Consider the following 18762-nt stretch of genomic DNA (forward strand, 5'->3'; position numbering starts at 1 on the left):
ATCTATGTCCCAAAACAATATACCTTCTTCCTTATTATTGACCTTCTTACACATTTCTCGATTGCTTCATCAGACTTAGTCTAACTTTAGATGGCAGAACCGCAGACGAGAAAGTTCAAATATTTGTTCTCTTGGAAGAAAGCTTACTATATTATATACACAATAAACTTTGACAGTAGGTCATCTGCACATTTCTTCTACCTATCTCATTGAACACCAGGAAAAATCCTGAATACAGTGATGAGCAAAAAGCATCTTGTAGTTCTTATTAGTAATCACCATATTGCAATGTACTTCAGCTACTGCAGGTCTGCTCTTAGTTTGGAGAGGTGGCTGTTTAGTAAATTTTACATACCACCAGGGAAAAACATAGTATCTACTTCCACTAGTCCAAGTAAAAGAAAGGAAACCGTGAGTCCTGCTCCATGTTAATGCCATTCAGCAGATTATGCACCCACTTACAGGTCTCCTGCAAGAAAAGGGAACACAATTTGCCCCCTAGGCTCACTGCACATTTTTGTTTGATAAATCTAAGCTATGTCAGGAGGCATATCCCATTTTCTACCATAGGCTGCAGAGGTTCTTGCCAAGAAATGTGCTGCTTTAACATTTTGGATCGAAATTTATTGATGCAGCAGGTGACAAGATCAGTAATTCAATGCTCAGAAAAGACTGGGTAGACGGGAGTTGGGGCACGAAAGGAAAGATCTAAGCAGGCACTTATTTTTGGTATAGATATTCGTTAAGTTGTTGATCAATGACTTGCAGGTGTGACAGAATGCTGAAAAATCTGAGGTGACTAGTGACAGATCTTATAGATGATGAAAGTACCAAGATAAGATTTACACAGGCAGACTGGTGCGGATCCAAAAACACAAGCAGAAACCACAACTGTCACTGACCCTTATCTTTGAGCAGGAGAGTCACAGTGACATCTGTCTGGCAAGGACTTTGAACGAGCACATTAACTGTAGAAGTTGTTTTTGGATGCAAAACCAGCAATCTTGAGTTTAAGCATCATAGTTTTGCTTTCAAAAAAGCATCTGCTTTTCAACAGCTCCTGGGAAGCCTACGCATCAGTCATTTGCTGTTTAAAAGTATATATATAGATATGTTCTTCAAAAAGTAAACAACAACAAATTATCAAATAATGAATCATTCAAAAGCCACACACGTTTTTTCAAGCTTTATTAACATGTTTCCCAGTTGCTGGGATTATCAGTACCCCAGCACCACTGCCGCTGAACATGAAGCTCAGTTTAACTGTGAAGAAAATTCAGTTGATAGCTCAGGAAAGTACTTAGTGCAAATTTTACTTGGTATCATTACTAGTTCAAAGCATTGTCTGCATAAATGCTACTGACAGCTGCACTCATTGCACCACACCCAGTTTCTATTCTTTTTGTTTTCTGCATGTCTTGAGTCCTTACATCTCCTTGCTCTTACAGGTCCAAGTCTACATCTCTTTCCTTTTAGTATTACTTTGTGTTAAAGAAAGTAGTATAATAGCCTGGTTTTGACAAATGAAGTAGATCAGAGCGTGGTAAACAAGCCAGCCTCTGTTCCTCTCCTCCTCCTCCCATTCCCAGCATGAAAATAGCTAAGGCTAAAGCAACAGCTGGGGATCATTACACTGACAGGAATAGTTCAGTAAACTCCAAGAGGGGAAAACATGTCATATCCAAAAAAACCAAAAACACATTAGGGCAGCAGGACCGAAAAAATATGTGAATTCAACTCCAGGGATAATGCCAACTCTCCTTCCACTGATAAGGACTGACTGATAAAAACCCTGGTCATTCAGTGTTAACCCTTTCCCTAAGTTTCCCACTTGTGTTATAAAGTTAACAAATATCCTGAAACACCTCCAAGTTTTCATAGTCAAATGAGGCATGCTGGGAATTAATCAAAAAAAACCTTAAATTGCCATCTTACTGGCAGCTTTGAGCGACCTCACATTAATATATCACTATCTTACCTTCACTGCACCTCTTACCTTTTAAGCATAATCACAGTCACTGTGCTACCCATCTGCAAAGAGTGGTTGCAGCACAAGGCTACAGGGAGTCTAACTACACACGTTTGATGTGCCTCTGGATTTGCCATAAAAAATGACAGCAGGTTAGCTCCCCGTGTTCAACACATTTTCTATGTTTTTCTGTGTAAGAGCACTATTTGCGTAAGTAATTCTGAATTGTAGCATGTATCTGGCCATAATTCAGAGATGCGCCAGTTGCATTTTGTGACTGTTTTCTGATGTTCCTTACCCATGCATTTGCATGAGGCATTGCTTGCACATCTCCCACAGCGTCTTCAGGTCCACTCTGAACTAGGAAGACGCAGAAGAACCTTTACAGAAAAATGTCACCCTGCGTTCCTGTGAGATGCCTCAGATGCAAGGACTGCCCTCTTGCTAGGGATCTCCTTGGTGTTGAGAGCTTCCAAGTCTACATGTGCAGGTTCTTCTGCCCTCTACTGGAATGAGGTACGGCCACCAACCAGCCTTACCTTCAGGTGCCTGGAGGGTGTTACATCGATAAGGTCTAGATCACTCCATGAAGAAAGCCATATGTTAACAAGCACTTGCATGACTCCTGATCTCTTCAAAGTACTGAACAGATATTAATAGTTTAATCAAAGGCTAAGCTAACTCAAATTACCTCACATTTGCTGTGGACCAAGAATGTGCACACAGTTACCACAGATCAGATGGCATGCAGGAACTTGTTCGTGTGTCTGGGCCCTGAGACACAAATCTTGGAAAAAGACAGGTGAGTTTCACTGTCAGCCCCCAAGTCACACTGAACATTTTTCAAGGGAGGACGTGCCAAAAAAAGTATTTAGTTTAAGAGCAACGAATAAAAGATGTTGCACAGAAGTGGAAAAATTGGAATTTACTTTTGGAAGTACTTAATTCTAAGCTAGACTCACATGAATGCTAATCGGTTTTTGAGTAGCTTTCTGAAATTTTCTAAAGATTGCAGTTCCCTCCTCCTATCTTTCATGAAGGGCTACCATACTGTTGAGTTAACTGGTCTAGGAACTGCAAACTGGGCTGTGGTATTTGAAAACTAAATCATTCCAAGGCATTCTTGAATAGAAAACATGTTTATGGATTCCTGAATTTTAGAAATTTTACAAATAACTGCCCCAACACATACTTTGAAAAATACAAGCATATGTTCTTTGACTTCCCCATGTCAAATCCATTTCTGTGTGGAAAGGATCAGCAGTTCCCAAACTTCAATGTCAAGTCCCAATTCAAAAAAATAAATAAATCAGATTTAGGAGACCATCTGTTTTCCAGAGGCAAAGAAACAAGATGAAGTCTGTTCCAGATAGCCACTTCTCATTCATTAAGAGAACAGGTATGAGCATTGTCGGCATAATACAGACACCCCTTATTTTCCTGGCTTTATAAAGAGGACAAAGCAGACTTGGCACCCATTCATCTGTGTGTGTGGTAAAGAGTGAGGAAGAGAAGTGCATGAATTTTCTGTCCTGGGTGATAAACTAAGCTGTCCCATTTTTAGGGGACCAAGACAGTAAAACAGTCATCATAGTTTCATCTCAAGTCCTATTCTGGATTTTCAGAGCTTCAGTAAGGGTTTACATGTGAGTGCATCTGCTTCTCCACTGCCTGTGAGATTTGGCTCTGCAAAATACAGTGAACAGTACAACATAAATACAACAGGCATCCCGAGACTGCAGGAGACTTGAATGGAGCAGCAGCAAAGCTAAAGGATTATTCTTTTCTCTTCTGACACAAAAGAAGCTGAAAGCATTTATTTCTCTTCCCTACCCTCTCTGTTTGGTAGCTGGTAGAAAGTAACCTTCCTCATCCCATATGATACTAGAGTATCATGAATTAGACATAGGGCAGGCTGATGATACTGCTAGACTTTGCAGGGTCAACACAGCTTTTTCAATAATCATAATTATACAAGAATTCAATGACCTTAATTCACCTCGAGAGAGCAGCAAACATTTTTATATTGATTAAAGTACTACAGAATTGCATTTTCCTCATTCCCCGTGTTATCCCACTGTAGAGCTTGTGATATTTAGTGACTGGATGAAAGACGTATCCTGGCACATCCAAATGCAGAGTGGTCACCTTCTGTGAAAATCAATGCCTTGCAAATACAAGACAGCTGCAAGTTCAGGCTTTTTTAAATTTTGGTTTGTTTTTTTCCTCCGAAGATTGATGTGCTGCAGTTCTTTGCCTCCAGAGCAAAGTAATCTGGGAATACTGCCTATACTAATGAATTTATGACTCCCAAACTTGAATTTGAGGACTGTGACTTCAGTTTTCTTTTCCTTTTCCATATTCGTTCGTCAAAGAGTATTCCAATGAAAACAAGCAACAAAAATAGTAATATTTTAAAAACCTAATAACAACCTAACTCTTCGTATCTGTTAAAGAGGCTTGGTGAGGGGAGTGACAAAAGAGAAACTTAACCGTTTTGTTTGGCAGGCTCAGCAGGCCTAGAGCTGCATATGAGAGAAAAAGCCTCTAAATGCAAATGCTAAAATCATCTTGCGTACACTGTCCATCTTTCCACAACAAACATGGCCTCATTCTATCTGGCTTTTTGTCCTCAGCTCCTACCACACTTTACTTTGCTTTTGTGTCCAAAATGTCACTGAAAATAATTCTCTGCTCCTCTCACATCACATTACTTGCTCTCAAAATCAGTCATCACCGTATTTCTGAGGCCACTGTACTCAAGATCTTTGTTCACTCCTGCAAGCTCCTATTAAGATTTCACCTGTAGCTAGACAGATCCAGTATTCCCGATAAAACACAAATCTTGTTATGTTTGCCATTGGCATTTTGTTATGTTCTGCTATTCTTCATTGTAATCTTTTCTTGGTTCCTGTTTGTTGCTATTTATTATGCTGCGCACTATGAATGGATCACTGTCAGCTTTCATCTTCTCAATCTTTTCTCAGTCCCTGCAGATCTTCTTGTTTCCTCACAGATATCACTCCCTGAAATTTGACCTCTGCTTGTCTACATAACCTTTCAGAATTGTCAACCCCCCCTAAAAAATCAGATGTATTTGTAGGAGAATACCATTATCTAAAACAGAATCACATTTAGATATACAGACCCCACTCCTTGCATATTCTCCTAACAGCAATATACTGAAACTTAAAACACGATACTCTCTCTCCTTCAAAGCAAACTTGCCTCTCCAGAACAAGCCTTTATACCTTTAATAAAACAGCCTTAAAGCATTGCTTCCAAGAGCCCTATAGACATAGAGGAGAAGAAGAAATTTAAACTCTGAAATTAAAACTTCCAAATGCAAGTGAAATTGTCCCAGGGTCCAGGCACCGCAAGTCACTATATACAGAGCTCCAACCTTGTCCTGTGACATGCTTATAAGCGTCCTCGGGGACAACAGGTCACAGGAGTCAGTGGGAAACCCAAAATCTGGACTACTGCCCAGAAAAGAAAAAGCAGGCAGATTCAGTATGCAAGAGGAAAAAAAATAACAACAACAAAAAAACCCAACCCACAAACCAATTATACAGTGCCTACAACAAAGAAAGCGGAGCCTGCTAACCTTCTCGTAAGCTGTGGTATGAATCCTGATATGTGCTTGAACAGCTCTTCCCTTGCTTTGACACAGTCTCTGCAAGCGGCACAATCCCGACATAGGCAGGCTGGAGTGTCTTGGCTTTATCCAACATATTAGAGGAAATCCCTGGACCTGAAGGCAGATTCTGTAACACAGGAGGCGTCCCAGGCTAGTGGAAGGGGTGCTTAATCCTCACAAGAGACCCAACCGCAATCCCTCTCTACCAGGTTTCGATCACTGCACCAAGCGGGAGAGTGGAAAAAAAAAATTAGTTTACTGCTAGATTCCAAGGCTGTGCTTGCATAGGAACAGAGAGGTACTCGAGGCACAGACAAATCCTGACAGCCAACATCTAAAGATTAAAATCAGCAAGGCTCTTGGCAAAACTGTTCTTCCTACTATCTCAAAGCTCAGACAGAAACTTCAGTGTTTCAGCAAGCGGCTATAAGCATGCAGGATCCCAGTATGCAGAGCGGTGCTTATCAACAGATGCGTGGACTTCTCCATGGGGCCACTTGCAGTAACAGCGAACCTCATTCACCCAAAATAGTGAACAGTTGGTTTCTCTACTCACACTACAGACACCTGCCAGACAGGCAATATCATGTGATTGCGCACTACCCTCTCGCACTACCCTCTCTCCCCCTGCACCTCCCGGCTGTAAGCACGCGTGCACACAGCTAGGAGAACACCACCACTCTGAGTGCAGAAACCACGCTGCCTTTTCTTCCTTCCCGTTTAAACTATTAGAAATGGGAATGTTAGTTGTGAAGAAAGCTAAACTGATAATTCAGGAAACAGAGTTCTTATATGCATTTGCTCTGAGACCACATATCAGTAACAGCAGGCTAGTTCTGTGCAAGCACACATTCTCACCTCTTCCCTTAAATCCTAGTAGATACACCTACCTGAAGATAATCAGCAGCCCCCAGTCAATAACCCTCTACTGCAAGCACTAAAACGTCAGAGTCTGTGCTTTTATGGAAGCAGTCATCTCACCTGGAGCTTATTTAATGTGCATCATGAACAGGTGCCATATGGTTGACAAACTTTGGTTATACCTACTACCCAGCATGGTACTGGAATTGGAAGTGGCCAGGGAAAAGCACGCTCCACCCCAGCTCATGGCTTTGTTGGTTTGTAATCTCGCTAAGCATGCATCATAAAAAGGTGCAATGAAGTCTGAGAAAAAAAAAAAAAAGAAAAATAGGAAATAAAATAATAAAAAAAGAGTTGTCCAATGAATACACATACCTGGAAAAAAGTATTCCGGTATTTTTCCAGAAAAAAAAAAAGAAGATGAATAGTAATTGATGTCATCCTACAAGCCTGAAGCAAAGCTAGCCACATGGACATTACAAAAATAAGAAGGTGAATACTCTAAACACTATTGGAGCAGTCTCCATTTCATATTCTGCCCTCTCCCCACCTCCAGCCCCAATCAAGACAAAAATTTCTCATCTCCGAATAGTTCAAGAGGCATCCAAGCCATTTTATAAAGTAAGGCTGGAATAAAAACCACAGGGAAAAAAAGTCTCTAATAATGAAGCTAATATCTCTAGAAAAGTGGTGTTCAAACAAATTTAAAAAGCATGACTAACTCTGCCATAAACTGCATGAGAGGATCAAAACAATCTAACATATTTTAAGTTATAAACTAAAAACTAATATACAGAATTTTACGTTTACTAAATAATGATGCTAGATGGCATCAGTGACATTTCTGAGTACCTTCAACAGTACTCTTCTTACTTTGAAATATTCAACCTTCACTCAGAAAATAATCAAAACTTTAAAGTTCCTGTGGGTAAAACATATCTTTGGTGATCATATAAAGCTCTGTAATCGCATTATACCTAAATTACCAATGTATACTCAACCCAAACTCTCATCTTAAATTTAGGATTTGTAAAAGTCAGGTAAAGGGTTCAGTTTCACAATGAACTTTGGCCAATAAGGTCAAATTACTGCATAAATAGATGAGTCTGCTTTTGCGTGAGCATAAGCAGTCGTGACGCTGCAGAGAGCTGCCTGGGGAAGCTGACCTGGCAGACCACAGGAGTGCTAAAGCCAGGATGAAGCAGGGGAGATAGAAACACACTGTCCAGATCTCTGCTTTCAGCAGCAACACACAACTGCACATTCAAATCAGGCCCGACACTCTGTGCAGACAGGTCCCATAATTACTGTAATAACTAAAGAACAACTATCCCGTGCCAGACTGAGTCCTACTCCTTCTGGCAAGCAATACACCATCTGGGTGATGGAAATGACAAGATTCAACTACAGAAGTCAAAGACTGCTATTACTTTGCCACCCAGGGCCTCTGAGCTAGCAGCTCACTACAGTGTACAAGGCCTGGGAAACGTGAGCCAGTTGCTCCATCCCGCTGACTCACCAATACCCAGGTATTGCCAAAACAGCCCTAAGATGTAGCCCAAGTTCTGACAAAGAAAACTCTAAGACCTGAAAAAAAGAGTGGCGCACCAAACAGCTGAAATACATAAAATATTTTGCCAGTTTTCACAATCTGATGATGTAACCAAACCTATGCTGCTGTAATTGATAACTCCAACTTGATGAAGGTTTGATCCTCTCAATGTATTATTGCAGAGCTGCAAATATGTATATAGACATACCTTTCTTCCTATGTGAACAGCTTGGAAAGAAAAACACCCGATTGGCTCAATTGTAGGTACATAACTCTTTACTTTGCTGAGTAAGATATTCTAAAATTTTGTCCTACAGCATCAAATTTGTTGTACAGAGCTATTTAGTGTTCTGAAAGAAGAAGCAATTATGCAGAACAGAAAAAGATGGGCCAGAACACTCCAAAAAGGACTTGGACAATGCCCTACATGCTGTAAGAAGACAAACTCCAAGGGGCCCAGGTTGGAGGATATCTTCAACAAGCACTTGTGGGGTACCTCCTTGCAAAATATGCATTCTGATAGATGAGTAAAGACCAAGAGCAACCTTGTATGAAACCCTGACACTACTGCCAGACATTGACCAGCATCAAAAAGTTAAACAAAAGTTTAATTTGTTTTATTGGATCCTGATGTACTGGTAAGAGATCTTAAAGTCTGATCAATGATCACACGGACAGAGATGTCAATGCACCGTAAGAAAAAGTAAGGCCTGATGGGTAACTCTGACAGTTACTTTGGAAATCAGCAGAGTAGAAGAGAAGGTCCATTTCACGGCAGAGGTAGGGTTTTCAACAACAGTTTCAGTTGCTTAACCACTCTAGAAAAGCAGGATCAACCCACACCAATGCATGTCCAACATTCAGTGTCTTGTACAACCTTTACTCTGGAATTGGCAGCAGTGCCCTTGGCAGGAAGATAACCTTTAACAAAAGGACCTAGGTATTTGCCACAGATTTCTGGTTTGGAAAGCATCAGGCCAAAATTTCAGAATCTGCCCATGAGACATCTGTTGAGCCTTACATCCTTTGACTTTCAAATGTGAAATGACATACAGACAGTGGGAATGTATTCTTCCTCAAGATGCTTCATTAACATTGATATCCTCACACAGAAATAAAATGTAACATCAGATGCACATATGGCTTGCACAGATACTGCTGCTAGTTCTGAAGCCTGGTGGGCACAGGATGCAACACTTGTATTTGAATGCCAGTTATCATTACTTACTATTCTGAACAAATTCATTAACTTTCTCTTCTTTTATTTTTCTATCCTCAAAAGCCAACACAGCATATAAGCAGCAGCTTTTTCAAATTCCTATTCTGTGCTAGAAGAGAAATATGAAAGAGTGAACCACTCTCACATTAAGTTCTAACCCTGCCATAGATGATATTTGACCTCTAAATTCCAGGAGCATACAAAATTTTGCTTGTGCAGAGTTAGTATCAGACCTGCAAGGTGCTACAGCTTAAAGCTTGCTCCCACCAAAAGGATCTCTCCCAGTTCAGCTGCTCCAGTCCTTCCCCCAGCCACACATGCTCTTAGCCCCCTTAAAATCAGTTCTGACATTCATCTGGTATCTTAATGACCCAATTCAACCTACTAAACAGCATTACCAACAGGTGTGATAAGCAACAGAGCTCGTGGCTGGTGAACATGGCTGGGAAGAGAGAGAGAGACTACAACAGTCTTGACAAAGGTTAGGCTTTGGATCAGCTGTAACACAAAACCACATAATTAGTTTTATCTCCAAAAATGAATGTATTCTTTAAATTCAAATTAATGATGAGATAGAAAATTTGCTGACAACCCACTCACACCAATTTAAAATGTGCTTTTTTTCTTCCTTTCACCTCCAGTCCTCCCTGCAGCAGGTTCTCTGTCTTCCTTCCCCCAGTAATAACGTTCTCAGATGACACAATGGCTGTGAGGATCTGCATGCACACAATTTAATGATGAAATCCAAACAATGTACTGCTAAAAACTGGGAAACAGCTGCAATATATGCACATTCAGGCTACATGAGAAAGACCTCAGTCAAGGTTTAAGACAGATGAACCCTTAGAAAGAAGTATAAGCCCGCTACATTTGAAGATCTGTCTCCGATATTTCTAGCAAGCTAGAAAGCTGGAAAAATAACAGAATGCTGCACCTACATCACTGTAAAGCTTTGATGTCTTATGGCTCTATTTGTTTTGTACTTCAAAATGAATACAAGACTTCACAATGACACTTGTGTCGCTTACTTTGTCTCAGCTAAGGATCACATTTATGTAATGTGAGTTTGCTTTGGATGTTCCCAGGATCCTGCCTCCCACCAACAGTGACCTTCAGGAAGAGGTGGAAACACCAAGCTGGGAGCACTGTACATTCTTGCTTCTCCAGTTCTCAGGAAGAGCCTGCAGTTTACATACTCCGATCTTTTCAACTAGCTGGTGACAGCTTGTGCTGCCAGTCATCATTCAGAAATCTCCCAGACGTGACAGGTAGCCAAAGGTAAACCACCATGCAGATGTAAAAGAAGGCAACAGCAGCAGGCATGCCTGGGAACCTGGACCTTTGCCGTAGCTTTTGAGTGGCTCTTTAGTCCCCCAGCCCACTCTGGGATATACCACCACCCCCACTTTTGGCAAGTTGGCTGTCATTGAGCTGTAAATACTGCAAGTTGAAAGCACAAAAATAGCTGCTGCACAGGCTGGAAAACCTATCAGATGATGTCAAGGCGCGTTTTGAGCCCTCTCCTCCCCCCCACCACTTCCTTTCCTATGTCACTTTCTCATTACCTCACTGTCTCTAATTCTGAAAGTGCTTCTCTCTGCATCTTTCAGCTGCCAAAGTGAACTTTACACAGCAGCTAGAGCCAAATCAACCCCCAGCACATATATAAACTCTGCCACCCACCCCATTCCTTGGGATTCAGCCAAGATGTCAGTTTGCCTTTCCCTGAAAACACGCACATGAAATCCACGATCCCTATCTGCAAAACACAGGAGCAAGAAGAATCAGTTCAGCCCAAAGAATGCAACGCTGATCTGCATTTGATTAACTCCGTAGATAAGCAGTTTCCAACCAGTAAGGCAAGTCAACATTGTAAGTGAGGTGTGGAGAGACTGCAACAGCAATTCCTCCTCCCCCTCCCCCTAAGACCGAGCCACTCAGCCCCGCCTCTCTCCCAGGCTCTGCAGACCTGAGGAGGAAGGAGAAGCAGCAAAACCTTTGCTTTTCTCACCTCTTCCCTCCCCAAACCAAGAACTCACTTGGTCAGTGCTGCTGACCAAAGGTCATCTGCAAAGAGACTGCAGCAATATTACTACAAGGGCAGAAAGGAAGGGGAGAGAGGAAGAGAAGCAGAGATGATGTTTCACTTGTGGTCCATGCTCTCCTCTGCCCGCCCTTTCTCCAGGACCTGTTATACTGAGGATGCCAAAGGGTGATGAAGAGAAGGAAACAGTTCAGAAATCTATCCTACTCTAGATCATATCCAAACAAAAGCACATGCTTCTAATATTACTACATGGGATCGGTACACTCAGAACGTGTCATCTACACAAAGAAAGTGGTGCAACTTTTAAAGACAAGTTGGTTAAATTAACTTTTTTTTTTTTAAAGTTGGATTTTCTTGTGAAAACCACTGGCAACAGTTCTGTCAATGCTGTCCTCTAGAAAGCTGCACATACACTCCTTGACTACAAAATGGTGCTGCCTATATAGAGATTTCTATCCAAGAGAAGAAATGCAACTAGTAGGTAGGTTTCTCTGGCTAATGTAGTGGAGGAACTCTGTCCACAAAAGAAAACTTCACAGTAGAGGTCAGGGGGAAAGTGGAGGGGTTAAGATAAAGAAGTTTATAGCTAGTTCCCAAACAACTGCAGTCCACTGTGCATATGAGCCCAACAAAAACAAGCAAGTAAATTAAAAATACACATCCAAACACATTTTATTTGTTATTTTTACCATTTTGTTTTATAAATTCTGGTTAGATGCAAACACTGTCACATACCTCTTTATAGTTCAAAGTTACTAGCCCTTCTTCAAGTTACCACCCCTTGCTGAGCCCCCAGAACTAGTTGTATGAATGCTCTCACTCTGTTCCAGTGCAAAGTTAGAAAGATTAGCTCAAATTACCTTTGCTAAGCCAACGAGCTTCACAGTGAGAGCTCACACATCAAGTACGGCATCTCAAATGTGGGGCGGGTACCTCCAGTGGAGGGGCTTAACTTAGATCTGCTCCAGCTGGAACCACAACAGAATTCCTATATATTCTTTTAGTTCAGTTATTACCCATCTTGCTCTAAAATAATTACTTCAGACCAAAGAAAATAAGAGTAATAGTTCCCTGTTCTTCCCTAGGAGCAATAGTTTACCTGTTATAAAACAGTCAAAGGTTTCAAGCCAGAGACACTCACCCAAGATTCAACAAAGTTAAATTTGTTCTTATCAGCCTTCTCACCTACAGTTGGGTCTGCTAATTCACCCACATGCACCCCAAACAACTTTAACCTCTCCAGGGGTAGGCAAATGTGCTCACACGCATGCAGATGTGCATTTTCCCCACTACCATCACCGCACGCAGACAGACAGGAACATCCAGAGATTGCAGGAAGACTTACATGTGAGTAAGTATGTACTGTGCCTGGTGAAGAACACTGAGCACAAGAGACCAGAATTTTCAAAACATTTCCTCTTGCAGATGTTCCAGCTTTAATTTAAACCACTATGAACAAGTGAAAACAGAAAACCCCAAATCATTTGGTTTTACTCTCAAAGGCAGAAAAAAAAAGAGGAAGTTCTGGCTGCTAAACCAAGGGGGTTAGTGAGCAGGACAGAGCAGAAAAGGAGGCAATTAGGATTTGTCTTAAAACAGCAATTTCTTTTTAGGAGGTAATAACTAGGAAAGGACAGGAGAAAGGCACCCTTCCCCTCGTGTTAAGGCATGTCTAAGAGTCTGAGAAGTTATGTCACTAATTCCTGTGGTTGTTGAGCAGAAGATATCCCACACTTCTTCCTCCCACATCCTTTCAGCTTCTGGCAATGAAAGGTTTCTTCTCTATCAAACCCTCCTGCTGCACAAAAGGGCTACCTGCAAACACTTGGAAAATGCAGTCTATTTTTAAACTACCTAAGCAAGAGAGGGAACAGCCAGGCTGTACTCATGGTCACGCACTACTTGTGAAGGGATTAGCAAACCCTTCATTTGCTTCACAGTTTGTACTAGCAGAATAGCTACTAGGTAAACTCTCACTACAGGATTGTGACTTTTGCTCAGAATGCTACTGTTTCTTCTCCAAACACATCAGTTACATGGGCAATAACAACATTGTTGAGGCTCAATAGGACAATTATCCTTGGTTAATCTGATATGGAATTGCAATCTCAGAATCTAGATATTTATTAAAATGTCTGCTTACCCTTTGTGGTTGTAGACTGCTTCCCAACTTAAAGCAACTATGCACTAATGGAGATATAACTCTAAAAAGACCGTAAACCATCCAATTCCTTTAATATGTTAGTAGCCAATGTTAATAATTTTAGATGTGGAGTTTCTTGTGCTGTTAACTTTTTATCTAAAAATTGTTTGAATGCTTTGTCACAGTCAGGTAGTAGTGGAGGCTTGGATCAGGTAAAGTAGGAGAGGAAGTTTTATGATACTTCTAAGCCAATTCAGTGGTTAGCTGCCACTGAAAGTGCTGCTCTCCTTTTCCATTGTCACAGATGCTCATCTCACCCCACAGTGAGAAACAGCTATTGTCACGATTGTGTGAGACAGGAAATAATTTTGTCCTTAAAACGTAAAATTCAGTTCCTGCATTGCCAAAGATCTATAAATCACCTCCATCGTCAAACACTCAAACTCCTCATTTAGTGCCAAAACTCTCAGCTATCCCCTGGACAGATGCCAATCTCAAGTTGTCATGGCAGCTTTGACAACTGAATTTATGTTTCAAATAGAAAAATGTATAGCGTGTTCAAGTTTTAATCTTTAGCTACAACATAAAATAAGTCTGAGACAATGTCAAGGCACACAACCATTTAATTTCATGGAATGGGCTGCACTGATACAGAAGGAAAGGGCTTCCAGGATCTAGTATGGACTCATCTCCCCTCCACATGTGCAAACATTTTAGACCTAAGTGCAACATAAAGCACAAATCTCTAGAAGGAGACAGAGTGAGGCTGGATTTGGGATAGTTTTTACCTGTGTGCCACTAAATTATTCAGCATTTCATTAGCAGGAAGAATATCCTTGTTATGCTTCAGTGGAAGGAGTCCTTTAATGCCTTCATGACATTCACTTGCCTATCACTTCAGGAAGATGTGGTTTTGACGGTACTGCCATTCCTTCTCCAAAGACTACATTTTTAAGTAAATTGTATTCTGCATTAATCAAACGAAAGGATTATTTTCCTTCAAGCTGTTCAATGCTGTAACAGAAGACAGACTCTTGGTATGAAATGTACAACTTCTCCCAGTTCATACATCATTTGTACCTCTCCCCAATTATTTGGTGACAGCACTCACAGGTACCAGACCAAAACACAGTATTTTCCCCAAACAACCTGAACTGACCTAAAATATTCACGTGGTTCATGATAAATCCTATTTTTCAAGCATTTGAAAAGAACCATGTCTGGATGGAAAAAAACTCACCAAAAAACCAGGCTCAAGCAAGAAACACTAATGTTGCACAGACAGAGCCATAAAGGCAAGAGTTCCCTGCAGTGAAAACCAGGGTGAGCTACCTTGCTTTTACTGCTCAGTACCTCACTGTAAGTTCACACGCACAGTAAATTGCCACAAAACGTAATACTGTAGCTTTGCATCCTAAATTTAGCCTGCACAGATCCATGTTCCAAACCTCTGCCCCAAAGACCTTTCCACGTATGTGAGACTGCAGTTTTTTTAAGTGCCCACAATACTACCATCACTGGCAAAAGTTTAAGGCAGAAAAGATTTCAGAGAAGTAGGGAAAGTACAGTAAAATACTGCATGTGGTTTGATTTGACCTATGTGGTTACCCAAAAGAAATCTGGGGGCAGGGGGGACGTGGGGGGGAGGGAAGAAGCAAAGATACAGGCCTCCTTTGCAAGGAGCATGATTACTATTAAATCAAACTTTATCTCGTATCCAAAAGTTCTGGTAATCCTGGCCATGAAAGCAAAGAGAACTGGCAAGTAACCATGAAGGTGTATGCTCTTCTGTTGCCCCAGTAAAACCTGCCAAATCTTATGAATTTTAATCCCCAGCTGGCTTAAAAGCATTGAAAGACATGTAGCCTAAGTGCTTATAACTGTAAAGATAACTGTGCTTGGAACATTACGTTCTGATTCAGGCCTCAGCTTTCTGTTCTGCTTCCCTCCTCCTAAATCTGTGAGCTCACCTGAAACAATACGCAGGGAAGCCTCTTCGGTCACTCTCTTTCATCAGCTGTGTGGCACCCCTCTAAGAACTTCTTTTGTCCCTTTGGTATGAGTTATCAAAACTCATCAGTCAGAACCTCATATTTATAGATTCTAGACAATTCAATTCTATGAAAACCCCTTTGGTTTGATAAACTGGGCTGAATCCAGTAGAGAGATTTACAGGTAACGCAGAGTTTATGTGTCAGAACTGCAATTAGAAATCCTAGCATCCCGCCTTGGCTACTAAATCTAGTTTATGAATCCAGATGCAAGACAGAGACAACTAAAATGGGGACTGCATAAAAGCATAAAAGGTTGATGATCTAATTGAATAGACAAACATGCAACTGAAAAAGATATGGTTTTTGTACGCCTGCCAGTTCTTATGATCTGACAGGACTTGGCTGCTCGCTCCCAATACATCTAACAGCTGGCTTAACAGAAGTCACTTACAAACAAACTCTTTAGAACAAAAACAATTTTAACAGTATAGACATTGCCATATGCTTACTTTTGGCAACCATGCTATAGTAAGTCCAGAATTTACTATCAAGTCACACTTCTGTCCTATCAGAAAATATTTTTGCTGGAACACGGACAGCTATTGGGCAAACCTGTCTTTATGTTTGAGCTACGATGTGGAGACACAGACGTGGAAGATGATGGGAGAGCAGTCAATATTGTGGACCCTGAGCTCACTGAGGCTTTCAACACTGTCTGCTGTAAGATCCTCACAGAGAAGCTGATGGAAGTATGGGCTGGATGAGGAAACAGTGAGGTGGATTGAAAGCTGGCTGAATGGCTGGGTTCAGAAGGTACACCATGCGACAAGAGAGACATGGACATCCTGGACAAAGTCCAGCAAAGGGCCATGAAAATGATGAAGGGACTGGAGCATCTCTCCTATGAGAAAAGGCTGAGAGAGCTGGGATTGTTCAGCCTGGAGAACAGAAGGCTCAGGATGATCTTATCAATGTATATAAAAACCTGAAGGAAGGGTGCAAAGAAGACAGGGTCAGGCTCTTCTCAGTGGTGCCCAGTGACAGGACCAGAGGCAATGGGCACAAACTGAAGCACAGGAGGTTCCCTCTGAACATCAGAAGACGCTTTTTTACTGTGAAGGGTGACAGAGCACTGGCACAGATTGCCCAGAGAGTTTGTGGTGTCTCCATCTGTGGAGATATGCAAAAGCCGTCCGGACACAGTCCTAGGCACCTGGCTCTAGGTGGCCCTGATTGAGCAGGGGTGTTGGACAAGATGACCTCCAAATGTCCCTCCCAACCTCAACCATTCTGTGATAGACATGTAACCACCCTTTTCCCAGAGATTTGCTTGTCCATTCATAGATAGGTCACAACCTCAGGGTAAAGGCAAAACAAAAAAATTTCTGGAGAAATGCACATATTTTTAATATTCTCCAGAGTGATAAGTACCCTGGACCCTAAAAAACTACCCACTTCTAATTTCATATATTTCTTAATTATTTAAGTATGACAAACACTGTACATTCTTCCTCGATGCCTGATGTTTTCTCTCTCCTAGACCTACTGCTCAGCCACTGCCACTCTTTACTGGTTCCATGAGCTGGTGTTCAGCAGTTTTCTCATCCTACTGATGGCTTCAGAATGAAATTGGTTCTCTTCCATCTTACTCAGGTTCACTACTCAGTACAGACAGTTTGAGTGATGTTACCCAAGGCAGATAAATAATCTAGCAACTTACTCCACTTCTCATCATTCCCTCTTTTTGATGGCTATAGGTTTCATAAGAAGATTCAGTGAGTTAACTCAGCTAACTGATCCAGCTGCAAAGTGTGTGTGGGGGGTTGTTTTGTTTTGTTTTTAATGGCTTTGTTTTCCAAAGTGAATTAGACTGCTCACAAAAGAGTCCAATTGTCCAATTTACATCCAAGCTAGCTGGGGCTAAGCAGCAGGTGCACAGAGCTGCTAATGATGAAAAACAGAGTGAAGGAAAGTACAGCCCCTTCCCCCTCCCTTCCATTGGTCATGACAAATCATTGGGTGAGTTCAAACCATTTCCTGCTATTTCACCCTTGAGTCGAGCTTCTTCATTTCAGTTTCAATCTCTTTAGCATACAGAGATTGGACCCCAAGAGACAGAGCTGCCACATTTCTGTTTGGAATATCCTGAAGATAAACATACAAGCATATGCTTTGTAGATTGCCAGAGCATGTACAATAAATCCAACACTCTGTGGACAAGCCACGAATACTCTTCGTACTACAAGCATACTATATACTTAATTTGCAAAAGCATAACATTTTCAAGATATGTCAGATTTATTACAATTATGCTGCAGAAATGTCTGGGATTTCTGAATGTCTTCTGCTGTCTCAGTTACTGGGGTGTAGTTCCAGCAAGGCAGCCAGACATCTGGAAATTCTGCACAAGTCTCAGAAGAACCCCTGTGGCGGGTGGGGAAGTGGGCAGTCTGGAAAAATTAGACATACAGTAGTCATCCCAAAGTTTACAGGGAGAGACAGTATCTGTTATTAGATCAAACCTCTGGAAATGAAAGCTCCCATCACAATTTAGGCCCTTAGCTCTCCACAACCAACTTATGCTTCAAGGTTAAGTCTGAAAAGTCTTGTTCCGCAATGCTTTTTCAGGATGTGCTTCTGCTATTAGCATGTTGAAACCATCATGCTATAGGAATAAAATTATGCACAGCCAGCCTCCTTACACAAATTAGAGAGAACTACTTAAGCTTTTGACAATGCCAGAGTTATGATCTTAGGACAGCCTTTCCCCACACAGTCCTCCCACAGTTTTCCATCTTCTGCCCCCAACTCTTGTCTCCTCCTCCCCTAAATCAGTTAGTCACCACTCTTCACTAAAGAACTAATTTTTCCCTGCAGCTCACTCTCCAAATTATTAGCTACTCAAAACTCTAAATCCAGCTCCGCAATCTCCTGTCCTAATTAAATCAAAGGAAAGAGTAGTTCGCATAAATAACATTTTCAAGATCTAGTTTTAGCTTCTAGATTTTGCAGCGAAGTTTCCCGTCCCGCTTCAGGGCCAGAAGGTTAAACATTTCTCAATGACGCAGGCTCCCTTAGCGCGAGAGTGATGAGGAAGTGGTCCAAAAAACCTCATTCTTCCCAGGCACTAAATCAACAACCACAGCAAACAGTGAGTGCCTCTCTCCAAGGAAAACTGGGAGGAGTGGAGCAGTCTCTTATAATAACCAGTCACTTAGTCTGCCACCATAATGCAAAAGCCCAGTAGAAGGAAGAGAAGAGAACAAAGCATAACAAGAAAAGAAGAAAAAAAACCCATAGAAATAAGATTGTGTAGTAGTAGTGTGTTTATACAGAA

General features: G+C 41.4%; 1 protein-coding gene across 1 annotated transcript in view; it reads right to left on the reverse strand.

Moving 5' to 3' along the window:
* The window catches only part of MRTFA (myocardin related transcription factor A), a 50262-nt gene extending 44011 nt beyond the window's left edge, over positions 1-6251 (reverse strand). Inside the window, exon 1 of the mRNA XM_054219709.1 lies at positions 5577-6251. Within this exon, the coding sequence (XP_054075684.1) occupies positions 5577-5703 (127 nt within the window). The 5' untranslated portion in view covers positions 5704-6251. The remainder of the gene's footprint in view (positions 1-5576) is intronic.
* Between the last annotated feature and the right edge of the window lie 12511 nt (positions 6252-18762).

The sequence above is a fragment of the Rissa tridactyla genome, chromosome 1 (genome assembly GCF_028500815.1).
Source record: "Rissa tridactyla isolate bRisTri1 chromosome 1, bRisTri1.patW.cur.20221130, whole genome shotgun sequence".
In the NCBI taxonomy this organism is placed as follows: domain Eukaryota; kingdom Metazoa; phylum Chordata; class Aves; order Charadriiformes; family Laridae; genus Rissa; species Rissa tridactyla.